This window comes from Rhinoderma darwinii, chromosome 9, assembly GCF_050947455.1.
Source record: "Rhinoderma darwinii isolate aRhiDar2 chromosome 9, aRhiDar2.hap1, whole genome shotgun sequence".
NCBI classification, from domain to species: Eukaryota; Metazoa; Chordata; class Amphibia; order Anura; family Rhinodermatidae; genus Rhinoderma; species Rhinoderma darwinii.
The window spans coordinates 70834782-70852298 of NC_134695.1; the positions used below are offsets into that span (position 1 = coordinate 70834782).

Genomic DNA, 17517 nt, shown 5'->3' on the forward strand with positions numbered 1-17517 from the left:
TGGGATGGGCATGGCTCTGACCGTACAGGGCGCAAATAATAAAACAAATTAGAATGTAACAAATGAGACATCAGACGATTTAAGGCATCGGTTGGCACTAGGGGTGGATGGTGATTGTTCTCATGAATACTTTTTACAATGATTATTAATGGCATTTGTACAAGCGGCACCCTCTAAGTCAGCAATCTTACTGTTTTGTTTTTTTCCCATGTAACCATTTATTTTTATATTGCTCCATTGCTCTAAAATAAAAAAAATGAAACAACTTTGCAAATTGTCTTCATTAAAAAATGTTCTATTGTTTTGTGTCTACATCTCCTATGCAGACCTGTTTGTCTCCATGGTTACAGACTACAAACAAACCCTGTGTAGTCTGATCCTGCAGTCATACTCCCTTCCACATTCAGCATTAAAGGGGTTGTCTAGTCCCTAAAAATTTATATCTATTTTCCGGATAGGCCTTCAACGTTTTATCGGTGGGGGTCCATTGGCCGGACCCCCCGCCAATCCGTTTTGAAGGGGCCGCAGGGCTCGTACGAGTGCTTTTTCCCCTTCATTTCCCTTAGGCTGGGTTCACACGACCTATTTTCAGACGTAAACGATGCGTATTATGCCTCGTTTTACGTCTGAAAATAGGGCTACAATACGTCGGCAAACATCTGCCCATTCATTTGAATGGGTTTGCCGATGTACTGTGCAGACGACCTGTAATTTACGCGTCGTCGTTTCACAGCTGTCAAAAGACGACGCGTAAAATTACAGCCTCGTCAAAAGAAGTGCAGGACACTTATATACATTATATGCAGGACACTTCTTGGGACGTTTTTGGAGCCGTTTTCTCATAGACTCTATTGAAAACAGCTCCAAAAACGTCTGAAAAAACGGCGCGAAAAATGTGAGTTGCTCAAAAAACGTCTGAAAATCAGGTGCTGTTTTCCCTTGAAAACAGCTCCGTATTTTCAGACGTTTTTGGCTCAGCGTATGAACATACCCTTACTGCTAACTCTGTGAATCGCCGACACTGCTGTAGTGGTGGTTCACAATATTACAGCCTTCTCCCATTCACTTCAATGGGAGAAGGCTGTAATATTCTGAACCGCCGCTACTGTTATGCGTACGAGCGCTGCGGACCCTTCAAAACAGCTGACGATAGGCCATCAATTTTTACGAACTGGACAACACCTTTAAGTAGAGTACAGATGGGTACTGCAGGATCAGACTTCACAGTGTTTGTTTGTAGTCTGTAACCATGAAGACACATAGGTCTGTGAAGGAGCTGTATACATTAAACGGTGAGCTATTTTTAATCAAGACCATTTGTTCTATTTCATAACTTTTTTTTATTTTAGATTTATTGGAGCAGTAAAAAAAATAAATGGTGGAAATAGCCTTTAAGAAGAGTTACACTACAAGGCATCAGATCAGGCACAAACTGACCGGTCTCTAGGTTTGTGGGCGCTGCTGAGTGACGTCACTCCGTAGATTGATCAATTGAGTAGAGCAATCTATTATACTGACGGCTTTGGTGGGGATCCACCGCTGCACCCCGATGTCGGAATGAGTCGATAAGGAATATGCTGGGCCGTCGGGCACTGCCCTATTGCCCGGCCATTCAGTCTGGATCCATGATATAAACAACGTTACTGAGGGGTAAGATATAATCACCCGCACGCACATCGTCCTACACTCAAATATATAATTTACAGAAAATAATGGGAGTTTTTAGAGGTTTTTTTTAAGTCTAATCTAAACTTTATCATAGAGAAGATAAAAGTCAAGGAAAAGTAAATGGAACCGAAGGGCAACGCCAAAGGATCACTATTAATACTCATATCAGTGTCAGTAATCTTGTTTGGTGGTCGGAGGGGGGCACCTAATGGCCTCACTTTATCTCCCTTTTGGATTTGTAATGGGCAGAGACCACCAAGTAGGTATCCGGGCTCATATCTTTGATGGTGGGCGACTTGTTCTGGACCGGAGATGTTTTTCCATCCACACGGGATATTTGCAGCATTCTGCAGGGGTCGTGTTTGAGCAGATATCCGGCAAATGTCTCCCATCCGCCTCCGACACGAACCATCACATGTTTATTGTGCAGCATCTGGAAAGAAAAATTTGGGAATTAGGAAAACTTGTAGCCATGTGTATTATGAGACCAACTCCAGTAACCACGGACATCAATGCTACATTTACCCCCTCTAAGTAAAGCACGGAGGTGTGGGGGAGGGGCACTGACAACTTATGAGCACATTTCTGTTTTTTCAGGCTCATTGACCCATTGTTCTGCTTGGTGAGGGGAAGACGAGCTGCGGCCAGACACTTCTCTAACACGCCAATTATTGTTTCCTCCAAAGTCTACATTTGGTGGGCAGCTAAAAGTCTCCCATACAAATTAGATTGTCGTCAGATCCATCCGGTTTTAGATAAGAGATAACAGATAGATATGAGAGAGATAGATATGAGATAGATAGATAGATATGAGATAGATAGATAGATATGAGATAGATAGATATGAGATAGATAGATAGATATGAGATAGATAGATAGATAGATAGATAGATAGATAGATAGATAGATATGAGATAGATAGATAGATAGATAGATAGATAGATAGATAGATAGATAGAGTGAAGGAAATAAGTATTTGATCCCTTGCTGATTTTGTAAGTTTGCCCACTGTCAAAGACATGAACAGTCTATAATTTTTATGCTCGGTTAATTTTACCAGTGAGAGATAGATTATATTTAAAAAAAACAGAAAATCACATTGTCACAATTATATATATTTATTTGCATTGTGCACAGAGAAATAAGTATTTGATCCCTTTGGCAAACAAGACTTAATACTTGGTGGCAAAACCCTTGTTGGCAAGCACAGCAGTCAGACGTTTTTTGTAGTTGATGATGAGGTTTGCACACATGTTAGATGGAATTTTGGCCCACTCCTCTTTGCAGATCATCTGTAAATTATTACGATTTCGAGGCTGTTGCTTGGCAACTCGGATCTTCAGCTCCCTCCATAAGTTTTCGATGGGATTAAGGTCTGGAGACTGGTGGGAAGAATTTATAGTATACCCACATCCCCTCTTCAGAAAATGCGCCTCTGTTTGGCTTAGATATATGGATGATGTTCTCTTATGTTGGAAGGGACCATTGGATTTGCTAGAAAGCTTCATCGGAGATTTAAATTCCAATAAATTGAATATTCTTCTGACCTTCACTTATAGTGAAGATCACATTAGCTTTTTAGATCTTAATATTCATAGGGAGGGAAATAGATTAAAAACGACCACATATCGGAAACCAACATCAGGTAATACCCTTTTGGCAGCAAGTAGCCATCACTTTCCCTCTCAAATTAAGGGGATCCCGATAAGCGAATTTCTTCGAATTCGTCGTAACTGTACTGATTTCAGGGACTTCAAAAGCGAAGCACACGATCTATCCTCTCGCTTTGAAGATAGGGGATACTCCAAAAAAATGATCAAGAAAGGATACAATAGGGCATCTAGGCAGAATAGAGAGGAAATTCTCAAAAGAGGTAAAAAAGATAACAGTGATAATAGAGTCAGATTCATTTCGAGGTATGGGTCCCATTGGAACATACTTCGGAATTTGATGATTAAAAACTGGCCACATTTAACTTTGGACAAAAGAATCAACTCAATAGTGGGGAATGTACCGAGTATGGTTCCCAGAAAGGCCCCCACGCTGAGGAATATGTTGGTGAGTTCTGAGTTCAAGAGAAGGACCCCAGACAATGAGAAATGGCTACAGAAACGTCCAAAAGGAATGTTCATGTGTGGCTCTTGTAGATGTTGCAAGTATGTGTTAAAATCAGATACCTTTCTTGACAGTGAACATAAAAGGGAATTCAAAGTCTATAATTTTATTAATTGCCGCTCAACCATGGTCGTTTACTCTATTATCTGCCCATGTGGGAAACAATACATTGGGAAAACGAAACGAGAATTACATATTCGTATTAGCGAACACATTCGGGACATTACCAAGGGTGAAATGACAAATCCTTTAGCTGCACACTTCAAAACGTATCATGCCCAATCACCAACTGGCTTAAAATTCATGGGGATTTATCAATTATTTCAAGACAGAAGGGGAGGTGATCTCAACCGAACACTCCTCCAGAAAGAAACTATGTGGATTTACACACTGGGAACCTTGAATCCTAGGGGACTAAATAATGAAATAAAATTTAATATGTTCCTTTGAATAGATGGGAGCCAAGAGGCTGTTTTGTCTCCTAGCATTGTATTCCCTTCTCATCTCTCGGTATTTTGGAGTTACCTAGTATTAGATAAAAACAATACTTTATGGATGAGTGTTGGATCAAAAAATGGGACCCTAATTATTTCATCCTTGGAGAAAGACTTAGTAAAATTGAGTGTGAAATTTTTGGATCAGATAATTCTTTTTCCCTTGGAAGCCTAGTGTGTGTCTTTGGTCTGGATGTCCCATTTCTTATACATTGGTAATCTACTTTTAGTGGAATGAGTATGAACAAATTTTTTTTTTTTTTTTCCAATATGAAATGATTAATTAATTGGATAAATATTATAAAATAAATGAAGATTATATCCATCTCTTGCAATCCTATGTAGTGAGGAGAGTTGCGGTTTTGGTCCCCGTGGGTGGTGGGAATTAGGGATCCATTGTTCTATGGACACTGGATCCCTCTTCCTGCCCCCTTTGGGATCCCTCGACAGCTTCTACCATGTGCCATAGTCTTATACATATATACATAATTTTATGAAATTTAGTAGTAAAATTATCAAACTAATCTTTATTGTATTAAAATCAAATTGATTCGGGGGTGGTGGGGACCCGGGTCCTAATACCTTAACAGGTGATGGTCCTCTCTCCCTGCTTCCCCTGAAGTATTATAAGAATTTCAAATCGTATATGTATAGGGAATTAAAAAATTAATAACTCGATCAGACTTCGGCGTCTTTTATTTAAAAGGTCTAATAAAGGATCCGTTATTGAAGAAAAATTTGTTCCTTCAGAAATCCAACATAGGGTCTGGATATTAGTAGTCAACCGTATTTACGGAAGAATTCATATTTGAGTTCAGGTAGCAATTGTACTCCTATGTAAAATTCAGTTATTGGTCTTATCTTGATAAAGTATAGACACACCACTGATTGCCCTTTCTTTGAAAATACCGAATATACTTATGGATGTGATTTAATGGATATAGGAATTGCATGTTTGAATATAAAAATGTCTATGTCGGTTATCAAAATTGAGAGATGGATAGCATTATGGCATCTCATGAAAGATCTAGATATATTATTCTATAATATCTTTCAAACATTATGTTTTTTATCATTGAACCAATGAATGAATTTGGGACACTATAAATATGGTGTGTTTGGCAGTACCTGTCAAACTGCTCTGAAGAAATCCCGTTCAGGGATGAAACGCGTCAGCTGTTCTAATTAACGGGGCGGGTAGTGACGTCCAAACCCTGCCCTGAGAATACCTGTCCAGTGTTGAAGATCACACGTGGAAGGAGACATACTCTGGAAGTTTTATTTATCTGGTTGCCGGTGTGCGATCCTGTTCCATTGGGTCTGTTCCTCTCGGAGTGCCCTTATCCAGCTGATATACCGGGGTGCGATCCTGCATTGTCGGGTGGAGATTTGAAGGCTTTGAAATTTATGTGTGGCCACACAAAGTGAACTTTCCTTCTGTGGAGATTTGCTATTTTCCACCTCAGAGCTGACCGCTTCCCTGCATGGTTTCCCGGCACTTGCTGGATGTCGAAGGTAAAGGTAAAAAACCTATAAAAGTTGATGTCTTGCCTTAAAGCCTAATATCATGAGAGCTACACATTGACCCAAAGGTCTGTGAAAAGACTTCCTATCACCATAAAATCTGATTTGGATCTGAGGATTCATTAATGAGAAGGAAAAAAAGCACGCTGTTAACCACATTCCTTTAATTCATGAGGCTATTTTCCTATCTTGAGAGTAAAGTCATGTTACTTACATATAAAGTGAATTTCTTTAAAAATTTCATTACCAGCTACTCCAAATAGGAACTCTGGCCATTTTGTGATAAAAATAATATATATGTTTGAAAACCGCAAGTGTGAACACAACCCAGCGGTTTTTCATTTTTTGAAATCTTTCAAAATTGTTTATACATATATAGTTTGATATATATCCATCAGGCAATATCACCTATGTTTTGAAGGTTCTATTGTATGTTTTCTTTCCTGGCCAGGAGATTTCTCTTTTTAAATTGTAAATTTTGTATTCATGTATAAATTAAATGTGGCCGGTATTATCTGGATTCAAAAATAAAATACTATGTTAAATTTTATTTAACCCAAGAGTGCCTAGTTATATTTCTGGATCATTTTTCTTTTTTCTTTTTTTCTGGAGACTGGCTAGCCCACTCCATGACCTTAATGTGCTTCTTTTTGAGCCACTCCTTTGTTGCCTTGGCTGTATGTTTCGGGTCATTGTCGTGCTGGAAGACCCAGCCACGAGCCATTTTTAATGTCCTGGTGGAGGGAAGGAGGTTGTCACTCAGGATTTGACGGTACATGGCTCCATCCATTCTCCCATTGATGCGGTGAAGTAGTCCTGTGCCCTTAGCAGAGAAACACCCCCAAAACATAATGTTTCCACCTCCATGCTTGACAGTGGGGACGGTGTTCTTTGGGTCATAGGCAGCATTTCTCTTCCTCCAAACACGGCGAGTTGGGTTAATGCCAAAGAGCTCAATTTTAGTCTCATCTGACCACAGCACCTTCTCCCAATCACTCTCAGAATCATCCAGATGTTCATTTGTAAACTTCAGACGGGCCTGTACATGTGCCTTCTTGAGCAGGGGGACCTTGCGGGCACTGCAGGATTTTAATCCATTACGGCGTAATGTGTAACCAATGGTTTTCTTGGTGACTGTGGTCCCAGCTGCCTTGAGATCATTAACAAGTTCCCCCCGTGTAGTTTTCGGCTGAGCTCTCACCTTCCTCAGGATCAAGGATACCCCACGAGGTGAGATTTTGCATGGAGCCCCAGATCGATGTCGATTGACAGTCATTTTGTATGTCTTCCATGTTCTTACTATTGCACCAACAGTTGTCTCCTCCTCACCCAGCGTCTTACTTATGGTTTTGTAGCCCATTCCAGCCTTGTGCGGGTCTATGATCTTGTCCCTGACATCCTTAGAAAGCTCTTTGGTCTTGCCCATGTTGTAGAGGTTAGAGTCAGACTGATTCATTGAGTCTGTGGACAGGAGTCTTTTATACAGGTGACCATGTAAGAGCTGTCTATAATGCAGGCACCAAGTTGATTTGGAGCGTGTAACTGGTCTGGAGGAGGCTGAACTCTTAATGGTTGGTAGGGGATCAAATACTTATTTCTCTGTGCACAATGCAAATAAATATATATAATTGTGACAATGTGATTTTCTGTTTTTTTTAAATATAATCTATCTCTCACTGGTAAAATTAACCTAGCCTAAAAATTCTAGACTGTTCATGTCTTGGACAGTGGGCAAACTTACAAAATCAGCAAGGGATCAAATACTTATTTCCTTCACTGTAGATAGATAGATAGATAGATAGATAGGTAGATATGAGATAGATAGATAGATATGGGATAGATAGATATGAGATAGATAGATAGATAGATATGAGATAGATAGATAGATAGATAGATATTAGATATGAGAGATAGATAGATAGATAGATATGAGATAGATAGATAGATAGATATAGATATTAGATAGATAGATATGAGATAGATAGATAGATATGGGATAGATAGATAGATATGAGATAGATAGATAGATAGATATGGGATAGATAGATAGATAGATAGATAGATAGATAGATAGATAGATAGATATGAGATAGATAGATATGATATGAGATAGATAGATAGATAGATAGATAGATAGATAGATAGATAGATAGATAGATAGATATGAGATAGATAGATAGATAGATATGAGATAGATAGATAGATAGATATGAGATAGATAGATAGATAGATAGATAGATAGATAGATAGATAGATAGATAGATAGATAGATAGATAGATAGATAGATAGATATGAGATAGATAGATAGATAGATAGATAGATAGATAGATAGATAGATAGATAGATAGATAGATAGATAGATAGATAGATAGATAGATAGATATTAGATATGAGAGATAGATAGATAGATAGATAGATATGAGATAGATAGATAGATAGATAGATAGATAGATAGATATTAGATATGAGAGATAGATAGATATTAGATATGAGAGATAGATAGATAGATAGATAGATAGATAGATAGATAGATAGATATTAGATATGAGAGATAGATAGATAGATATGAGATAGATAGATAGATAGATAGATAGATAGATAGATAATAGACAGACTCGTCACTGTATAATATATATAACCTTTCGCCCTTGTCATAGTTCACATGAGCTTTAGAAATCTATTTGTATCATTGGGTTTAATTAATAGAAAACCTGCATCTAATCGAGCGCCGCGTTAGCTTTTTAGTCGGCGGATCCGAGTGCAGGAAATCTCAGCGGGCGCGCCTGTTCAGCCTCGCTGCACGTAGCCTTCAGGATGAAGTGGTTTCCATGACAACTGAGGGTCGGCCGAAGACTTGTAGATTATTTATGAGTATAAAACGCAGGCAGAACAATTTGTAATCCTGTGGCGTGTTTTCTCTGCTGCCCAAAGATTCTATTTGCCGCAGTTTTTATTAAAAAAGAAAAAATCGAGAGGGTTTTTGAATTTATAAAATAAAGGGGCTTAAATGAGAGAGCGAAAACCGAGAATAACCATGATGGCTCCTTCCACGCTGCGCAGCATTATAAACTGTGGGGTAAAGCGTCATTGTGAAACTCCCATGATGCCCGGGTTCACAGGTGGAGGGGGGGGGGGTGGGTCATTGCTTTCCTTCACTTGGGACAAAGACTCCTTTGGTTGCCCTAACTCTGCATCCAAATATCCTGGCCAAGGCAAAGTGGCTTGTTGGCACCCTCCTGGCACCCAGCACCTATGATCCACCAGCCACCCCTCTGGGTGTATAGGTCGGCTTGCTGGCATTCACATTTTTTCCCCATAGCCATGTGTTGCACCCCCTTATATAATTTGATCTATTATAAATACAACCAGCAATTATAGTCATATAGTGACCTAATAACATCACCATGCAAGAAATTTTAAAAAAAAACAATGTGAAATATTGCAGTGTTCACACTGGCCACTAGAGGACACTTAACAGGCTGACACTTCCTGTATCGTACATCTCACTTTTTAGCTGTGCTGTAAAGACTGAATGTTATCAGAAAGAGTTCTATATCTTATCGGCAAAGGGCAGGGTTATGAGGACTGAATGACCGCTCTGTTGTACTGCTGGAGATGTATATACTGAATAAAATTAAAATAGTTAATAAAAATCGGTAAATGTAGCAATCTATGTGCAGCATTCCATGGATCCATAATACAGTCCTGTGCAGGGATCCCCTTTAGGCAGGTTACACACAGCTATAGTATGGCCGCATTTGGCATCTGTATTATGGACATGAGGCCCTGACCCCCTGACCGAACATAGCACCCTATAGGACCTTATGGGGCAGAGGTGTAACTTGAATCTTCTGGGTCACCATGCAAAATTTCTAACAGAGTCCCCACCTACCAGTGGCGTAACTACCGCTGTAGCAGCCATAGCGTTGCGACACATAATCGCGGGCCCGCTCATTCCGGGTGGCGTCGCTAGCATCCAGGGACCGGGCAACTGCCACCATAAATTTTATCTGCGTCCTTAGGATGCATATACAATTAAACACTATGGCACAGCAGGGAGCTGGCTCCCTGCTCTGCTGTTTATACTAGGCACTGATCAGCTGTTCCGGCTGCCTCAGAGCGCAGGAAGCAACACAGGGATTGGTGCGGGAAGCAAAAGGCTCCGACCACTGTATAGCAGTCGTGCTGGGTTACTGCAGCTCTATTACTTGCATAGGAGCAGAGCTGCAGCACGGCCGCTATACAGTGGTTGCTTCCGCCACGAGCCCTGCATAGGTTACGGCGCCTGGAGACAGCCGGAACAGCTGATTGGTGCGGGGTCCGGGTGTCGGACCCCCACCGATCATATACTGATGACCTATCCTGTGGATAGGTCATCAGTATAAAGTACAACCCCGACCCTGGACAACCCCTTTAATGTTTAGTTGTATATTTCCTACTACTCCTGACGGTACAGCGCTGCAGAATACGTTGCCGCTATATAAAGGTTTCTATGGTTGTTTATTCTTTGCTACTATGATCTATTATAGTGAAATGCGCCGTGCGGCCCCCCCATCTGATGTCATATAGCAGGAAACCTCTATTACATTTTCACAATTTATGAGAAGTATATTAAAGCCTGCGGCTCTGTGCTGGAATTCATGTGGGAGCTTAAGAACAATTATAGAGAGTGATCCCGCTGAAGAAATCCCATCATCCACCAGCCGACCTTCTCTAACAGAACATCTGATTATCCCGCATGTATTTTGCATGGGCTGTCAATGTCATATAGAGCCGGGTATTGGATCTGTGGGAAGTAAAGGCACTGCCACATTGTAGACAAACCCGCTGACGTGCTTTTAAGGTACCCCCTCCCCCCCCCCCACACACACCAAAATACTCAAAACTAAGGATTGACTGGAGGTAAAGAGGTTTTCCAGTTTTATATAAATAAAAATGAAAAATTCTTCAACTTTCTAATATGCTTTGTATTTCAATTTCTCACCATTTTCAAGATCTCCGCTTGCTGTTAGTGAATTTAAACATCTATGTTTACATCCAGAGGCTGAAAACCTGTACATACATAATATACTTCTCACAGCTGATGGTGTGTTCCAATTGTATCCAGTCTAAGCAATCCTGCTAAACACATCTGCAGTACAAATCCCACTCCTGCCATGATAGTTTGCTACAATGTATCAGTGCAGCTGCAATGTATCAGTCTGGAGTCTCAGTCTGGAGTCCAGACGCTTACAGAGGATTGTCTAGCACAGAAATAATTGTAACACAATCTCTACGATTTATTCCTAAATTTAGGACACATATTCAGTACAATGTTAATGTCCCTTTGAGTTCTCCTCAATGTCTGCGGTGCAGGGGGCGCCACTGTGCAAGGAAAAACAGTAAAGGGGCCACAGCCCTGGATTAGCCCCTCCTTTCTCAGGAATGTGGCGATCACAGAGGTCTGATCCCCACTGATCAGAAAGTGATTGCATAGCCTAGGGATTTGCCATGGCTTTATGAGAGAGGAATACCCCTTTAAGATCGATATCCTACCGGTGCTGAAAGCTTCATATAGTCAAGTATCTCGGAAGATTTCTTGTAGAACGTTCCCTGCTGTGATAATCCTATGAACAATATACAGATGTCAGTTCGTCCTGTTATCTCCACTCCTAATCCAATGATAATCTTGAGCGTGCTTTGACAGGGGGCACATTATTTTAACTTTTATCTAATTACAAGAATGATTTGAAACGATAAGGTCTCTGACTTTCCACTTGTGTGAAGACTTGTTTCCCCAGCGGTCATTTGGCCAGGGTTCATTGATTGCATCTATAGATATGGACTGCGGTTTCCTTCTGACAAGATCACCAGGATCCATCAACAGCACATAAAGCCTAAGGTTCAGATTTTTTGCACTTGTTTTTCATGCAGTGTTGCTTCCTTGACTCTATAGGAACAGCTCTGGACAATTGCAATTTAAAAGGGTTATGCAGGAAGGGGAAAACATACCAAAAATAGCGCCCCACCTGTCCACAGGTTGTGTGAGGTATTGCAGATCACTCCCATTCACTTCAGCTAAGCTGCAATTCCAGACCCAACTCGGACAGGCGTGGCACAGTTTTTGGAAGAAAGCAGCAATGTTTTTATAATCCTGTCCTACCCCTTTAAAGGAAATGTTTTTTTATTTTTATTTTCCATGTCATTATATGAAATATTGCAGTTTTCACACTGATCGCTGAGCCCTCACAATAGGCTAACACTTCTTGTCACTTTTCAGCTTGTGCTGTGTACACTGTGGGCGGGTCAGCAGCCATCTCATTATCATCAGAGGGTGGGGTTACAATGAAAGGTAACGCCTCTATTATACAGCTGGGGGCATATAACACGGGATCCCACCATGGATAATAAGTGTGGACAGCCCCTCCTCCCCCTCCCTGCACAGTGACCAGTGCACATCTCGCAGAGCATGCCCACTACACTCTCCCATAGCTGTTTTCTGACCGAGGTTTCCTATATCCAGGTGCCTGCTGTAAAGCAAATCTCTGAAACTGCTGTTAACAACTCAGACAAGATGGGGTGATACATCTAATTTCAAGGAAATAGTGGCCATCGTGACAAAAAACTGTAAGCTACCACATGATATATAAATGTACGCTTCCTATGTTCCTGTTCTTAACACTCAACTCTATAGGTAACAATATAAAGCCCAGAAAATAAAAGTAATTTTCCAATATTTATATCCTATAAAAAGCTGCTCTTTATTGCATGTAATGATAGGAATATAACAGGCTTTGCGCCCCCTGATGGCCATAATTTCAGGAGCAATGCAGACCTTATTTTTGTATGATGGAAATTCTTACCAAATCTTCAAGGGCTTCACGTCCAATGTAAACTGAGAAATGTTCGGTCGACGTTCTGCAGATTTATTAACTGGCGTCTAAAGGAAAGGGGAAAGTAGCCGGAGGGACCATAGGGGTGACCTGACCCTGTAAATATTTAATGTCCGTACAAATAGGATTATGATGAGTGGGGGAGGACGGTGCAGGCTATTCAGTCATAGGAGTTATAAACAATGAAGGAATTTAAAGGGGCATTCCAGGATTTTAGGGTTATTACAGTGGGCAGACCCCACAATGTCAACAATCATAGGACCCCATTCCCAGTTCTCGATGGAAATTGACCACCCCATTTCTGGTCAATCTTCGTGGAAGTGAAGTGACCACCACTTTCTTTATATCTCAATTATATTAAAAGGAGTTTTCGGGTTTCAGCAAATAAATGAAATTTTGCAATATTCTTAGTGTATAAATGTTTCAGTTTTCAAGATCTCTGCTTGCTGTCATTCATTGTTTACTCCCGGGGGATACAAATCTGTCCTAGTCATGTGATGGATACGCAAGTGCTTGGATAACGGTACTGTAGCGAGCCATCACGTGACCAGGACAGATTTTTTTTAGCCCTTAGAAGTAAAATTGAAGGTTCGTAATCAATGCCAGCAAGCAGAGATCTTGAAACAGTAAACATTGATACAGAAAGTATATTGGAAATTGTATAACTTTATATCATACAAAGAATAACCTTTATTTACTGAAACTTGAATACCCCTTTAAGGCTAGTGCTGCCTTTGGGCACGACATGGGTCACGCATGCATAGATCGCGGTGTCGTCCTACGTACATCGCAATGAGGCAAGTAATGCAACGTGACCACATTCACTTATATGACTGCGATGTACGAGGGGCGACACAGCGGTCTTTGGACTCACTACCAAGGTCGCCGTCTAGGCCTTGCCTAAAGGGTTGCCCAATTATTTTTCTTGCCCACCCTTCCCAACCTCTGAATACGGGATACTCTCCGATGCACGTACTGTTAGAAAAGTGTTGATTCCTTCTAGACTTGATGAATGATGGTGCAGTATGACATAGCAGCCACCAGGCAGCTGAGACGCGCCCGCAGTGTGGCTGAAAACCGCGCCAACATGCTTTTTGGTGCGATTTTCAAATTGATTATTAAGGGGGCATTCCCATCTTGATAAATTCACCTATAAAGCCTAACAATATAAAATTAGACATTTTTGTAAATACCTTCTTTTTTTAAACTCAGTACTTTGCGAGATCTCCTGGCTCCATCCTACTGACAGCCCCTCTTTATTTATTGCTCGTTGCCTAGGGATCTGATTTCCTTTAGCGGTGGCCGCGCTTGCGTAATGATATCCGCTCCGTCCCTAGGAGAGGATGTCAGTGTTGTCGTGGACGCGCTTATACGCGCATGTGCATTAGATGCCGGCCCGGCCACCTCGCGGGCGGATGCATCAGTGGTCCCCTCCAGTTGTTACAGGTGTTCACACAGGTGGGGTGGGACGTGTTGCCGCAAGGGGGGGGGGGATGCAGCTTATCGAGAGGGGGGGCGTTGGTGCTGTGAGGGGGCGTTGTAGGGAGGGGGTGTAAGGAGCTGATCGTGAGGGGGGGGGGCGGTGGTGCCGTGAGTGGAGTTGTTACAGGTGTTCACACATTTTGAGACGATCGTTCTCCCGATCCTGCTAGAACTAGATTATCTACAACGTGGGGGGCGCGCACAGTGCAGAGCGGCTTGATTGACGTTGTGTCGCTCGCGCCCCCTTTTATAAAAGATTCCCAGCACTAGCTGAGTTATCAAATTGGATAAAAAGGTAGTTGGGGAAGGAATTTTTTTAAAATGTTAGCACTAGATTTAGAATTTTATTTAGGTTTAAGATGCATTTGAAAAAAAATCTGACTTAACTTGGGAATATCCCTTTAATGGTCGTGCGGTTTTGCAGGTAAACCGCAGTTTTACTCGTTCTCAGCCGTACAGCGGTCACATCTAAGGGTATGTGCACACACACTAATTACGTCCGTAATTGACGGACGTATTTCGGCCGCAAGTAGTGGACCGAACACAGTGCAGGGAGCCGGGCTCCTAGCATCATACTTATGTACGATGCTAGGAGTCCCTGCCTCGCTGCAGGACAACTGTCCCGTACTGTAATCATGTTTTCAGTACGGGACAGTAGTTCCACGGAGAGGCAGGGACTCCTAGCATCGTACATAAGTATGATGCTAGGAGCCCGGCTCCCTGCACTGTGTTCGGTCCACTACTTGCGGCCGAAATACGTCCGTCAATTACGGACGTAATTAGTGTGTGTGCACATACCCTTAGTCGCTCGACGACTGCTATATGAGACCGTACCCCTAGAGTTGAAACTTATATTGCATACGATATTGATTGCCGCAATGTGGATATGAATAAAGCATCTCCGCAGCGAATATGTTGCAACATTTATAGAAAAAAAACCAAAATAATTCTCCCCATTTTCATGCCTAATAAAGGAAAATAAAGCCGTGTCGGCCATGTTTCCAGTGCTTTGATCACTGGCACACTTCCACATTACACCAGTAGGTGGCAGGTTTGCACCAAGAACTCACAAATCCATTCTGCAGACAAAGGAAGTGTAAGTTTTGGCTGTTACTTCTTGTTTTCTACCTTCACACCTTTTGTTTGACTTGTTTGGCCCCTAAAGCTACAGCTTGCCATAAATTCATCTGAAAACAGTCGACAATTAGTACTGATATTAATACAATCCCGTCATTTCTGACTGACGGGGATCTGCTTTTTTGGTTAGGAAATCTTGAAGGGGTATTCCGGTTTTAGTAAATACATTGTATTACTTGTGTAATGAAAAGTGATACGATTTTCATAGTTTTCAAGATCTCTGCTTGCTGTCATTAAATAGGAATCTTCATTGTTTACTACCGGTGCATAACAATCTCTCCTGATCATGTGATGACACGCAGGTGCACGGCTTGTTACAGTTACAGTATGTGTATCAGAGCTGTGTCTTGTAACGAGCCGTTCACCTGTGTGTCCATTACATGATCAGGAGAGATTGTTATGCACCGGAAGCAAACAATGAAGATTCACTCATTGACGCACAGCAAGCAGAGATCTTGAAACCTGTGATAAACCGATACAGAAAGTAATAAAGGAAAATAGTAGAACTTTATATTATACAAAGAATAACATTTATTAATAATTTAAAGTCTTGGGAAATGTCACATTATATTACAGTTTTGTTATAGAAACAAGTACCAGTTCTGCAGATTTTTAATATACTTTGGTTTTTAATTCTTTACACATTTCAAGATCTCTGATTGCTGTCAGTGTATGGAAAAATTATTGTTTACATCCAGAGGCTGAAAACTCATCCAGACCTAATACTTCTCCCAGCTAAGCGATTGATACAATTTTTATCCAGTCTAGACAATCCTCTGTGAGATCGACAGCTCGGCCTCAACATTTTATCTGCGCTGATACATTGTAACAAACTTTCAGAACAGGAGAGATATTTGCGCTGCTGCTGTTTTACGGTACAGTTGTCAGAGTTCTGTCTGGTAACGAGCCTTACACCCTGGTGTTCATCACATGGCCAGAACAGATTTTTATCCCCTGGGAAAGTAAACAATGAAAATTCCTACTGAATGACAGCAAGCAGAGATCTTGAAAACCATGAGAAATTGATACAGAAAGTATATTGGAAAATTGCATAACTTTTTATTATGCTGAAACAGAAATACCCCTTTAAATGTTTCTCAGGATGAGCGTTTCATTGAAACGCTTGTCTGTTCAGGGGTTAATTTGGGGTGTTTTACTTCAAGGGGTTCTCCACTACGTCTACTTCCGGCTACATAATCAGACACCTGCATAGCCAGAAAAGCGATACACGTTAATACTCTATTTCCTAAGCCGGTACCTGAGCGGGAGATTGCCCAGCAACCCATGATGGCTTATGGACGGCATAAGGACGGTTTATGGATGCCCCCCTGGGCACTTCTGTACACCAAGCATGCCCAATTGGCTGGCACACTGACACAAGACTCTTTCGCTTCCTTATGTTCAGCCACAGTTTGGCCGTCGCTTTGCAGGAAGGACATAGGAGAGATGTGGCAGTTCAATGATGATGGAGATGGGGGATCTCACGTACAACAAAAAGTCTGAAAAATTAGGCTTGAATGTAGTTTCTCGACCCCCGCCGATGCCCGATTGCCCCAGAAGGAGGTTGTTTTGTCTCCTCGGGACATCTGTACAGGTCATAGGTAATGAAGCCACAATGTAAAAGCTGAAGGATGACGCAGTCCAGGAGCACCACCCGGCCATATTATCTCTGCAGCTTCATTCCACTCCCAGCAATATAATGACATTACTTTGTATCCCAAGTAAATGAGTGGGCCGCCCCTTTAAATGAAAGGCTGCTGTACGGAGCTGTCACTCATCATGGCAGCGTCCTGTCCGCAGTGGGATCAGTGATCTGCGTGATGTGATGGAAGTCGCTCTGTATCAGCCATTTGTCACTTGACGTCTGTTTCGGGATAAGCGCATCATAAACGGGGGGATTTATTTGTCTCGCTCAGATTGACGACGTCCCCGACGGATCGTGTCGTATTTTATCAACAGCGCGGAGACTCCTATCTACAGGATCAGCACAACTCCCCTTCTATTCAGCGTCTTATCCTGTAATCACTTATCTGGAAGAGGCCGCAGACACCAATCCGCTTTCCTGAAACAATTGTGATGAATGAGCGAGCGATATTGCAAATTGTAACCCGGCGACACTTAATAACAAAATGTCACATCAGGGAAATGCTGCCGACGTGGTGGAGAACACTCAGCCGAGATTACAGGGTAATTGAGCGCGGCGCCGGGCGGGACGCATCGTAAT

General features: G+C 41.6%; 1 protein-coding gene across 1 annotated transcript in view; it reads right to left on the minus strand.

The window, feature by feature from the left end:
- Positions 1-1281: 1281 nt before the first annotated feature.
- Positions 1282-17517, minus strand: part of GAS2 (growth arrest specific 2) — a 58005-nt gene continuing 41769 nt past the window's right edge. The window contains exon 8 of the mRNA XM_075837064.1: positions 1282-2101. Coding sequence (XP_075693179.1) covers positions 1883-2101 — 219 coding nt within the window. The 3' untranslated portion in view covers positions 1282-1882. The remainder of the gene's footprint in view (positions 2102-17517) is intronic.